At 38.5% G+C, this 12,395-nt stretch overlaps 1 protein-coding gene across 3 annotated transcripts in view; it reads right to left on the bottom strand.

Moving 5' to 3' along the window:
- Positions 1-12,395, bottom strand: part of LOC307171271 (protein NLRC3-like) — a 231,247-nt gene that overhangs the window by 63,811 nt on the left and 155,041 nt on the right. For all 3 annotated transcript variants that reach the window (XM_079892778.1, XM_079892777.1, XM_079892780.1), the window contains exon 3: positions 717-2,723. In XM_079892778.1, coding sequence (XP_079748904.1) covers positions 717-2,723 — 2,007 coding nt within the window. The remainder of the gene's footprint in view (positions 1-716; positions 2,724-12,395) is intronic.

The following is a 12,395-nucleotide window of genomic DNA, read 5'->3' as shown; positions in this document are numbered from 1 at the left end:
TTTGAATTAACGAAACCTTCTGTCATTTTTACTCTTCAAAGTGTTGGCTACACTTGCAGGTGTTGATAGCCCCATTAAATAATAATATAGATAAACAATAAACGATAAAATGTATATAATTATCTAACAAAATACACCATATAAAAATATTGTCAGAACGACATCTCTCAGTTGCTGAATGTCGCGCAACAACGTTGCTACAGCCCTGTCACGTCTTACAATTCTACGTTGTTACAATGTTGCGAGCACGTAGACAGCGACGTTGCCATAGCAGAAATGCAACGTGCCATAGACGTTGCCACAACGTAAATGTGTTTGCTGGGAATATTGCTACTGTATTATAATACACACATAAATAATATCAGCCGATATTAGGGCCTTGATTCTGAATGGTTGAGCAGTGTTCTAAGCCATAGTAAATTACTCTACAAAGACTCAAGCCATCCAAGCACAAATTATGAACAATGGAAAAGTCATGTAAATTCATTGGTTGAAAAGTTATTCAGATTTTAAAACTTCAGAAATGTAATGACTTGGATTTCAAGTATAATTACAAATTAAAATAATTATTTAAAATATTTTAATCTGTAGGCACTTCAAATTTATGTAAATGAAAAAGCCATTACAGCGCATTCAGCTAAACTATTAGCCTACATGAGAGGTATTATGTTCATATTTCAAATCAGTTGATATTATTTTCATATTTTCACACTCACAGAGCTTTTCTGCAGTTCCTCAGAGCAGGTAACAGTCTCCTTCGACCCTCTTGTGATGATATGATGTTTTTAGGGTCAAACTCATCCATCACCTTTTCTGACATCAAGATCAAGTTTGCCAAAGTTGAACACTGTGCAAGAGTAAGGTTTTTGTTACTTGTTTCAGATTGCAAAAATCTCTGCATTTCTTCAACAAGAGAACTATCCTTCATCTCAATCAAGCAGTGACACAGATTCATCCATCTTTCAGGGCTGACATTGTCTTCTGGACTTTCTGTGTTTTCGTGTTTTTTAAGGTTTTGGATTATTTTCTCTCTGCTCTCTGGGTTGTTCTCTGTGCGAATCAGCAGATCCTGTAAGAGCCTCTGATTGGACTCCAGTGAGATGCCATGAAGGAATCGAAGGAAAAGATCCAGGTGTCCATTTTTACTCTTCAAGGCTTTATTCACTGCTTCCTTCAGAAACACATCCAGAGAAACAGTCTTACTTAAGAGACACTTGAAAGTTCTGTAAACATTCTTACACCAACTTCTGACATTTCCAGATCGAATTCTGGACTTTCCTGTGAGGAACATTTTCATAACTTCACTGTTCTTGTGTAAATAACAGAGAAACACATACAGTGCTGCAAAAAACTCCTGAAAGCTCAGATGTACAAAGCTGTAAACCTTCCTTTGATAAATCACAGATTCCTCCCTAAAGATCTCAGTGCAAATCCCAGAATACACTGAGGCGTCTGTGACGTCTATGCCGCTCTCAATCAGGTCCTCCTCATAGAACATCACATTTCCCTTCATCAGCTGATTGAAAGCCAGTTCAGCAAGTTTCACAATCACTTCTCTGTTGGACTGCAAGAGATTCTCTGGATCTCTCTCTTCATACTTCTGGTTCCTCATACTAGTCTGAATGAGGAGGAAGTGTATGTACATTTCAGTCAGAGTTTGAGGGATTTCTGCACTGAGATCTTGTTTCAGGATGTTTTGAAGCACAGTGGCTGAGATCCAGCAGAAGACGGGTATGTGGCACATGATGTGGAGGCTTCTTGCTCTTCTGATGTGTGAGATGATTCTGCTGGCTTGATCCTCATCACTGATTCTCTTCCTGAAATATTCCTCCTTCTGAGGGTCATTGAATCCCTGAATTTCTGTCACACGGTTGATGTAGTTTGAGGGGATCTGATTGGCTGCTGCTGGTCTGGTGGTGATCCAGATGAGAGCAGAGGGAAGCAGATCTCCTTTCATGAGGTTTGACATCAACACACCCACTGATGAAGACTCAGTCACATCAGAAACTTTCTCACTGTCTGAAAACATCAGTGTAATTCTGCTCTCATCCAGACCATCAAAGATCAACACAACTGTACATTCATCATACATCTTTGAGTCCAGATCTTGAAGTTCAGGATGAAAGTCCAGCAGAAGTCTGTGAAGACTGTACTGATGATCTTTAATCAAGTTCAGCTCTCTAAATGGAAGCACAAACATGAAATCTACATCCTGATTGGCTTTTCCCTCGGCCCAGTCCAGAATGAACTTCTGCACAGAGACGGTTTTTCCGATTCCAGCGATGCCTTTAGTAAGAACAGTCTTGATTTTGTCTCTCTTCTCTCTTCTCTTCTCCTCATATGCTAGTTCAGGTGAAGGATCAAAGATGTCATTGCAGTTGATTGGAGTGTCTTGGAGTGTCTTGTAACTTTTCTCCATCTGTAGCACCTCATGTTCTTCATTCACTCCTTCACTCTCTCCCTCTATGATGTACAGCTGTGTGTAAATCCTGTTCAGGAGGGTCTGATTCTCTTGTAGTTTGATTCCCTCAAATAAGCTCTCATACTTGTTCTTCATGCTGGTTTTGTGCTGGTCTTTGACTCTCTGCAGATCATCTTGCACTGGCTGGTGAGAGTCGAGCTGCAGGGCTGCTTCTGTGTCATGATGACTGATGTGTTTCTGACAGGAGGAGGATGTGCTGGTCTGACAGGACACATCTCTGATCTGGTCAGCTCTCACACCACTGAAAACACAATAAGAAGACAGAGACACAAAAACCTCTGTTAAAATAAATATAAAAATCATACTACATGTAGAAACTGTCTTCCTAATATCACATTTGGAGATCCTCGCAAGTTCTCGCACAGATTTTATTTACCCATGTTGCCAACAAACTGTTAATTAATTATGCACATCAGGCATTTGGGGGCAGATAATGACCTGCATATTAAAAGATATCAACGAGACATCAATATTTCAGTAGTCAAAATGTTCGAATAAAAGAGAAAGGCGGCTAAAATTCTTGACCAGACTTACCAGAAACCATTATTTTAAAATATCACAGAAACACTGACATGAAGAAAAAGCAGTGTTCGTGTGAAATGATGACATATAACTGATTTACTTGTAAATGGCGACAGATGATACTTAAAGGGGTCATATAATGATACATGCACTTTTACAACGTGATTGTACTGAAATGTGTGCTGGCAGTGCCTGTACACAACCATCATAAAATGATAAAAATCCATCCAGCGGTCTTTTCTTAATCTCCTTATATGTTTTCCCGTCTCAAATCAAGCCGTTCGTCATACGGTCGGACACCCCTCCCACGATTGTTAATTGACAGCAGCATTTCAATACAGACCCGCCCTTGCTGGTGAGCGAGCTGTCTCTGAACTTAGTGGCTGAGTTTTGTTTTCAAAGGGAATATTCCCCACGATCAACAGCAATGCTTTCATGTTTTGCGCGAATCATTTCACACCAGACTGCTTTACAAATGAGGGTCAGTAAAGCTGGTTTTGCTAAGAAGCTGCTCCTGAAAAAAGGATCGGTACCAACTATTCGTGTTCCTGCTGCACCTGCAGAAGAAGTGAGTGTAACGTTTTATTAACCTTTATATTAATCTTTATATTAATCTTTAATCTTTGCAAATCGCTTGCTGCACGCTTCACGATCAATGCGGCTAAGGTTTACACTCAGGGTACATTACGGCATGTTTTCTATGTAAGACATTCATAATCACACGTTTATAATGAACAAAGTGTTCTTGTTTAGGGCTGCATGATTAATCTCAATTTACATGTAATCGCACTTAAATCGAGATCGCTTATCGTGATTTTAAAATCGCAAAGGCTGTGATTTTTTTTTTTGCGCAGTTTGTCATTAGCCCTATTCGGACGGGAGTAGTTTCATAGGGGGACGTTAGAAATTTGTTTCACAGACGTACTTTGAGGACTTAATCTTGTCCGAATCTGCCATGTCTGTCTTTTTCTCACACGACCTCTGTAAAAATTCCAGAGCAAATTACCAACTGTTTTTCGTCAATCTCGGCGGTCCTCAGAGAAATCTAATCCCGTCTGAATGCGAATGTCTGTGATTGCCGAAAATGTTTTTTTCCAAAACGCTTTTTCTTGTGTGTTTTGGTCAACGTGAACTACCGTACAATCTCTCGCTATCGCGCCGGTATTCACGTGTCTGCTTTTTGCGCACCAATAATGGATGTAGATGTGTTCGGTACACTGCGAAGAAATAAAAAAATGAAATCAATAAGAAGAGCCAAATCACATAAACTTAAGACTGGCTTCTGTAATATCAGTGTCAGGTAAGATTAATTTAATTTCTGCACTTAATTACATAACGTGTAATTAAATAAGTTAAAACTTTTTATTCCAGTGGGTTTATTATAAGAACCCAGTTCTATAAATTCATGATGATAAATGTATGTTTAGTTTTTAATACTACAATTTTTATAAAATGTTTACAAAACACAAAATATGTTCTGGATGTTTTAGTTTATTTTTAAAGTGCTTGATTTTAAAAGTAGCCTACTTAATTTCATACTTTTCAAATACATTCTTGATCTTCTGCAGTGCCCACATGTAGAACACAGACACTCCTACCTCGGTAATAAACACGGAGATGTTAGTCCCGTCCGAATCCGTACATGAAATCACAGACGTAGGTTGATAAGAACTGTAACTCAAACGTCGTTTGGAAAACTAGTCCCGTCCTAATAGGGCTATTGATGTACCGCTCTGTAAACACTACTCCATCTGAAAGCACTGCGAGTTTGAGTCCCTTATAACGTGCATTTGAAAAAAACAACACGCATCAAACATCTTTCCAAAACATGAGAAGCATTTATGAACCTCTTTTTAATAACTTTAAAATTTAATACGATGCATTTACAACAAACTCACTTCATAACGACAGCTGAGCTCATCCTTCTGTGAGATGATGTGCCTTCTTACACAGAATAAGGCAGTTGTGTATTTAGAAGTCATGTTTAATCAAAGCGTTTCAATCTTCTGTTTATTCAGCTACAGCGACAGGGATTTCCTGTGCTGCGTTCCAGTCCACTTTTAGACATGCACTTGCAAACTTCCCTAAGCACTTTCCCTCGGGGGAATCCCTGCCGCCATTTTGAAGTGCGTTCCACTTAGTGAAGTGGACGAGGGAAGTTTATATGGACAGACCCTCGTTCCCTCGATTTTGACCGAGGGAGCGAGTCTACTTCAAATGTACCTATATGTCCCACAATGCAGTACGATTGTGACGTCACCACAGATCTCGTCTAATTACTAACGGTGTCTGTGATTAAGAAGTAATGTAAAAAAAAAAATTGCATGAAGATGAATGGTAATACAAAATTCTTAGGTGTCCTTCAACTACTGTTACAAACATTCCTGTCGTGACCTCATGTCAGTGCTTCAGCCCTGACAGTTGTACCTAACACTGCATAGATAAACGTTACGCATCACTGACAAGCCTACATTTACCAAAAAATAAATTTCATGACCATTAGCTGTAACATCAATCTGTCAATGAACTAACGTATACATCAGTAAACACATAACATTCGTATCTCACTACTCTACCCTGCCAGTACACACAAAGATAGATCAAAGTGACATTGCTTTAAAGGGCACCAATTATGCCCCTTTTTACAAGATGTAATATTGGTCTTGGGTGTCCCCAGAATGTATTTGTGAAGTTTCAGCACAAAATACCCCACAGTTAATTTATTATAACCATTTGAAAATGTCATTTTTGGGGCCTGTTTTAAAAAGAGCTGTTTTGGTGTGTACCACCTTAAATGTAAATGAGCTGCATATCCCCGCCCTACTGGACCCAGATGATGAAGAGAGTCTGGCACAGAATAAACACGAATGAGAATGGACCAGAGCGTCTCGGAATGTTTTTTTTAATACATATATGTATTTATAGAGTTTTAATCGCGTCCCCTTTGCAATTATGGATGTGCAACACACACACACACAAACAAATTGTGATAACTTTCGCGCAATTTTTTTAAACTACACACACGCTTTTTGTGGCAAATGTGAGAAGATGGCTAACGTTACAGAACCAGAAAACAAATGCTGCAGGGAGATAGACGTTTATATACTGTCTATGGAGATAGAGGTATTCATTTATTTACATTTGTAATTGCTGCAAAAAATAATGTACGTGACATAAAATTGTCTGACGTTGTTTGTTGAGACATCCTATGACGACGACAATAAATAGCTTTAGACGCATTTGTTGTTGAACTGGCTGACATCGATTAAAATGACTATTTGCTCAGAAATCATAAAATACACTTACTTCTTCTGGAGGTGACGTTGGATCGCGAACAGTAGGCAACAATCCACACTTGAGGATTAAAGCTAGGGTAGGTAATCCTGTTCAGAAACACTTTTTTTTATACTGGGTGAAATGGTCCTTCCATCCTGAGAGTAGTCACATTATGTGTTCAGAAAAAGGAATGAAAACAATCAGACCTCTGTAGCAGCTGCAGGACAGTAAAAACTCTGACCAATCACTGCCACTCGGTCCGAGTGTAAAGAACCAATCAGATGCCTTCAGAGCCAGGAGGAGTGTCTTAGCAGTGTCAATCAAGTTCGCGTACGCGCTGATCGCCCCTCTCTTGCACAGCGCGTACCGTCATTCAAAATCAAGATTGCCGGTGTGCCGAGCAGCTGTGCTAATGGCGGACAAACAACCAAAACTACCAATTTCTCGAGTGGAACCTGCTCATACAACAAAGACAGGTAAACGGAAAAAGACCGATGACGATAAACAAGCCCGTCGGAGCCCATTGACTCAGTGTTAAAAGACCCTGCATGTTTACTGGCCTGCGCGTTCACGGCAGGCTCCGCTGTGGGGGGAACTTTACATAACAAAATACATGTTTAACAGCTAGTAGGCCTAACGTTATATGTTATGAATCTTACACGAAATTCATCTTCATCACAGTGCAACTAATGGAAATGGAAAAACGTGTATCAATGCAACCTGTTTTTAGCTTTGCCTTATAGTTATAACAAGCTCGTTAGCGAATCAAAAAATATATATTTTAAACTTTACCAATATCGATATGATAGCTTGATAGTGAGTAGGCTATTAAAATACATCTTGTTTATATTCATAATCATAAAGTTAGATTTTTTTATTACATGTGATTCTGACATGATGCTACATGCACTGCGCTCCTTCCTCTCCGCTCTTCTCAGGTAAATAATGCGTCTTCCAGCTCAGCTGTTGGAGTCGCGCGTTCATGTGTTTTGGGGGCGTGGCTTTGGAAGGACCCCAGAAGGGAGAGGGTGGACTGAATGGAAATAATGAGCTGTCTTTAAAACAGTCGTTAGAGGTCTACATACACTCGATTTTTATACTTTCTTTTTCAGAATACTTACATTTTAATTATGTATTGATATATACATAAAGTTTAAACAAATTTGAAAAATAAGTTTTTTAGACCATTCTTACCTACCCCAGCTTTAACTTTGACCCTCGTTCACTAAACAGTCAGTCAGAAAATGATTCGCGCAAACATAAACGTATTTTAGGAAGTTTAAGTGGCTCCTTTTCTTCATAAATAAAATCCATCCGCTGCGTTTTCAGTGGCTCTGATGTCAGTGAAGACTAGTATGTCCATTCTTACATCCCACAACAGAACACCTAACGTTACTCTTCTTAGGAGACATTACCGGCTGTCGTTGAAACAATGGAGGATGGTGTACAGATCACCGAGGGCAGGGTCTATGCCGAAACCAGATTGTCAATCAAACCGCGTCGCAATCACAATTCTATGTCACAGTGAGGGAACAGGGTGAGATCTTAGAGTAGGGTGTTCTGAGACAGTGCTTATGATTTATTGAGATTGTAAAAAAAACACTGGGTGGATTTTTATCATTCTAGGGTGGTTTTGCTCACACACTGCCAACACACATTTATGTTCAAACACCATGTAAAAGTGAATTTTGCATAATAGGTGCCCTTTAACCAACCATTCAGAAACGTCCTGTTCGAGCCTTATAGGTGCCCTAGAATTTGAAATTACATTAATTTGAAATTAAATAACAAGAGTTCAGTACATGGACATGACATACAGTGAGTCTCAAACACCATTGTTTTCTCCTTCTTATTTAAATCTCGTTTTTGAAAAACACCCCTAAAAAATAGGCGAATCTCCACATAACACCGACTGTGACGCAACAGTCGGGATCATTAATATGTACGCCTCCAAAAATTTGCATATGCCAGCCCATGTTCAAGGCCAGGCGTAACTGCAGACGAATCATCGTCCGAATAATTTTTCTTCGAGAGACATCTTTCCAGTCGCCCAAGCTGTCAATCACACAGCGCGAGTTTATCTGGACACTTGCCAAAACTCGTTATGAAATCAATGACGCTGTTACACTGCACAACGAAGCTCTTACTGTACGTACATCATGTTTGCATTGGTGAAATCATTAGTGAGAGTGCAGAAACTGCGTTGGAATGATAAGATCTTCATTCACGTTATCAACAGGCTTACACTGAAGCCAATCACAGCAGTGGGCGTTTACACTGAAGTCTCACACAGACACGCCCCTTCAAACAGAGAGTTCAAATCAGAGGCTAAAATCAGGCTAGGAAAAATGCCTTTTATTTCTAAATTATAATCTCCCACTCCCATTCTTCAAAATATACCCTCAACTGTTGTCAAGTCAACACTCCACGTGTGTTGTGTCATAACGCCCCACAGAACAGAATCGCGGGGTGAGCAAAGCTCATTATCATTTAAAGACACATGCACTTAAACGGCGTGCTGAAAACAGAGCTGTTTTTGACCAGGTAAAATGAGTGTTTTCTTACAATACTAATGAGAATTTTTAATTAAAGTATATTACAAACTTTTCATTTAGACCCTAAAGAATCATATTAGCTTGTACAGAAACGGCATTATATGACCCCTTTAAATCAACAGTTATTCTTAAGAATATGTAAAGTTTGCTGTTGAAGCTAAAGGCAAAAATAATTAACATGATAATCAACAGTTGGCTTACTTTTCCCATTTGTTGACATGACATGGTTTAAATAGCGTATTAAATTGGGTGTCCAACTTGGAGATAATCATCATATTTATAATGAAACCATTATATTTAAAATATATATATATTAATCATATAATAAAATATCACAATTATTGTTACTACTGTAAACCCAATATCATTTTTTTTATGGGATCTCCTTCAAAGCTTTCAGAATCTTTAGTTTTTAAATATTTATTATGTGTTTTTATAATGAACAGTTTAATTTTAATGACAGTATATTATTAAACAAAACTGCATTTCGTTTATTTATTAAAATAAACAAAACTAAAGTGATTGTTTTGAACAAGTACTAACTTAGATATTATGCAAAATACATTACTTTACTGCTAAAGTATTTGTATCAATACTGGGGGCCTTTTGCCCCATCCTGATGAGTTTTTACCCATACTCTGGATAGTCGGGGTAAAAGGCTTAAAGGTTATTGCCGCCTCATACATGGGCCATTCTACAGAACTGGTGCAAAGTCAGAGTTGGAAACATCTTGAAATTTTTTTGTTTTTTCCCACAAATTTTGCATGTATGCAAATTGTATAATATCCAAGGTACGCTTCTCTAGTAATTGTGCAGTTAATTCTCATATTGTATTTTCAGAAAATGCTGGAATATTTTCCTTCTCCCCAAATTTGTCACTACCGAAACATAATATTAAATAATTTATTAAGAAGGCTTATAATGACCTATTAAGATTTTGTTTACATCTACCTTATATATATATATATATATATATATAGATAGATAGATAGATAGATAGATAGATATAGATATATACATATATATTTTAAAGGTGACCTAAGTAACTTTTTTTTACCTTAACTGAACAGCTTCGGAGTCATTGGAATGGTTATATTACTTATTTCGGGTTGAATGGTGGTCGTTTCGCCCCCCCCCCCCCCCCCCCCCCCGGTGCCCGTGAGCGGAAAATCCGCACTTGCAACTTTGAGGCGGCGGGCCAGCGGCCGCCGCGTCAGGAAGTATCACGTGATATCAGGTCTTGCGATGTAAACAACTGCTTTACGGCCAAAAGAAATCTGCTAAAATGCTGTCATTATTGCGCTCCCTCACGCTGTTCGAACCCGAATGAAGAAGACGTTTTAAAGAATGTCCCATCTGCTTTGATGTCGTTGATCTACTAGCCTCTGGTGTCTGAGAATCGCCAACGAGTTTTTACAACAGTGTTGTCAAATATCTATTCCGAAGCTGTGGGGGGAGCTCTAGAGAGAAACCTGCGAGCAAAAAGCGAGAATACAGCGAAGAAATCCCGAAACTACTGAGCCCCGCTTTAAGTGTAATTTATGAGATTTGTTGTATTTTGAACCCAATCTTTCTTTGTAGAAGGCATAAAGTTTATCGTACTGATTTCAAAGTTAAGGATTCATTAGTTTGAATATGCATTGAACCAAACACTATCATAACATCTTAGTTGATAATTCAATATACTTTATTTTTGACAAAACATCCCATGTTACGGTAGTGACTGCACATTTTTGGTAGTGACAGTAATGTTTTGGTAGTGACCACAATACTTACACCAACATTTACATTTAGTCATTTAGCAGACGCTTTTATCCAAAGCGACTTACAGATTAGGACTAAGTTAAGCGAGTCATCATGAAGAGGCAAAAACAACGCAAGAAGTGCTCAAAATACGAAGTTCAGGCATTATTCAGAGTAGCATAAGCCCGGTAAGCGAGGTTTTTAAAGGGAAAGGGAAGGGTTTTTTTTTTTGTTTTTTTAAGAGGTTAAGTGCTCACGGAAGAGATGGGTTTTCAGTTGTCTTTTGAATGTTGTCAGGGAATACAATACTTAGTTTGCCATGGCTGAATCAGACTGTCCACATTTTATGTTAATATAAATAAATTATGCAAAACTATGATGCACATATGCAGTCAGTACATATAGCAGACACACATCTGACAATAAATATCTTATAAGAACACCTATAGGCGTAACTTGCAGGTGGGACATGTCCTCACCACTTTTTGTGTATGGAGTGTGGGCACCGGCAGAAACATAAATCAGTGCCTATGGGTGGGATTATAGACTGATCATTAGTTGTGCCGCCACCTCGTCTACTGACCACGAAACAGACATTTCTTTTTCCAGGTTGCGTGCGACGGTCGTTTAAAGCAAGTCGTTTAAAAAGGTTGTGAGGACAAATAATCCTTCGGTGGCTGTTGCTGATATTTAAATCTGGCGGGTTTGGTGTCTCGTGTCACAAATTCAATGACGCAGTGAAGATCCTCTCTGACCAAATTAGTGATCTGCAGTGTTTACACGTCACATTTTAGTCTCGGTACGGCTCGCTTGGAACCTCAACCGAGGTGGTTGAGGACAGTGGAAACCCCCCAAAAGTGTGCCGTACTGAGCCGTATATCATGCAGTGGAAAAGCGTCATAAAGTGGACCGTCGAAATAAAGTGTAACTATAAACTTGACATGACTTGCGCATGTTGCTTAAAGGAAAATTCTGGGTTCAGTAAAATTGAAGTTCAATCACCATTGGTGAGATAATGTTCATTACCACAAAAATGCATTTATACTCTTCACTCTTTTCTTTACAAAAAAAAAAAAAAAAAAAAAAAACCCTTCACTTGTAAAGTGCCTCACCGTAACCTCGATTTTGCTTTTTGCTAAGAAAAAGAGTGACGGATCAAGAGTAATATTTGCTTTATTCTGAAATATAATTGAATATGTTTGGATTTGGTTGACGGTAATTTGTCTGAGAAGTTTGAGAACCTCTGATGTTGGTTTTTAGGAGTGACAACTTCTTATTGGAGAATTTTGCAAAAATTTTCCAATTGCCGTTTCTCCTTTAGACGAACTGACCTTCCTAGTCCAAAGCTTTAATGTCAGAGGTCATACAGATGATTTTCAGCAGGCATCTGAAAGTTTAACTGGTTATGGCCCTCACAAGCACACTCTGAGTTTTTCATGTTTTCTTATAGAAATGAAAATAATATAACTGTGTAAAGTTTACTAATTAAACGTTGAGCAGAATGAAACCATTAATACTGTTCAATGGTTTCTGAGTTTAGTGGGTTTGTTGTTCAATAACAGAGCAGTTTACCAGTTATGAAGAGCTCAATTCAGCAACAGTATAAGCAGATCAACAAAACATAGTGTTGTTTTCAGCTCTAGTCAGTTCAATGTTGATTCAATTCAGTTCAATAACTGTTCAATAGTTCAGTTCTGTGCCGCCCCCAGTCTGAGAGCCACTGACTTACAATAATTAACCCTGTATTAGTTTTTTCTGAAGTATTGATCATTGTGAATTTCACTGACATTTAAAATGACTCATATCATGAAATAAGA

Source organism: Squalius cephalus (assembly GCF_949319135.1).
Source record: "Squalius cephalus genome assembly, chromosome: 1".
Classification (NCBI taxonomy): domain Eukaryota; kingdom Metazoa; phylum Chordata; class Actinopteri; order Cypriniformes; family Leuciscidae; genus Squalius; species Squalius cephalus.
The sequence above is the reverse complement of the archived record's forward strand: the minus strand, read 5'-3'. Positions and strand labels throughout refer to the sequence as shown.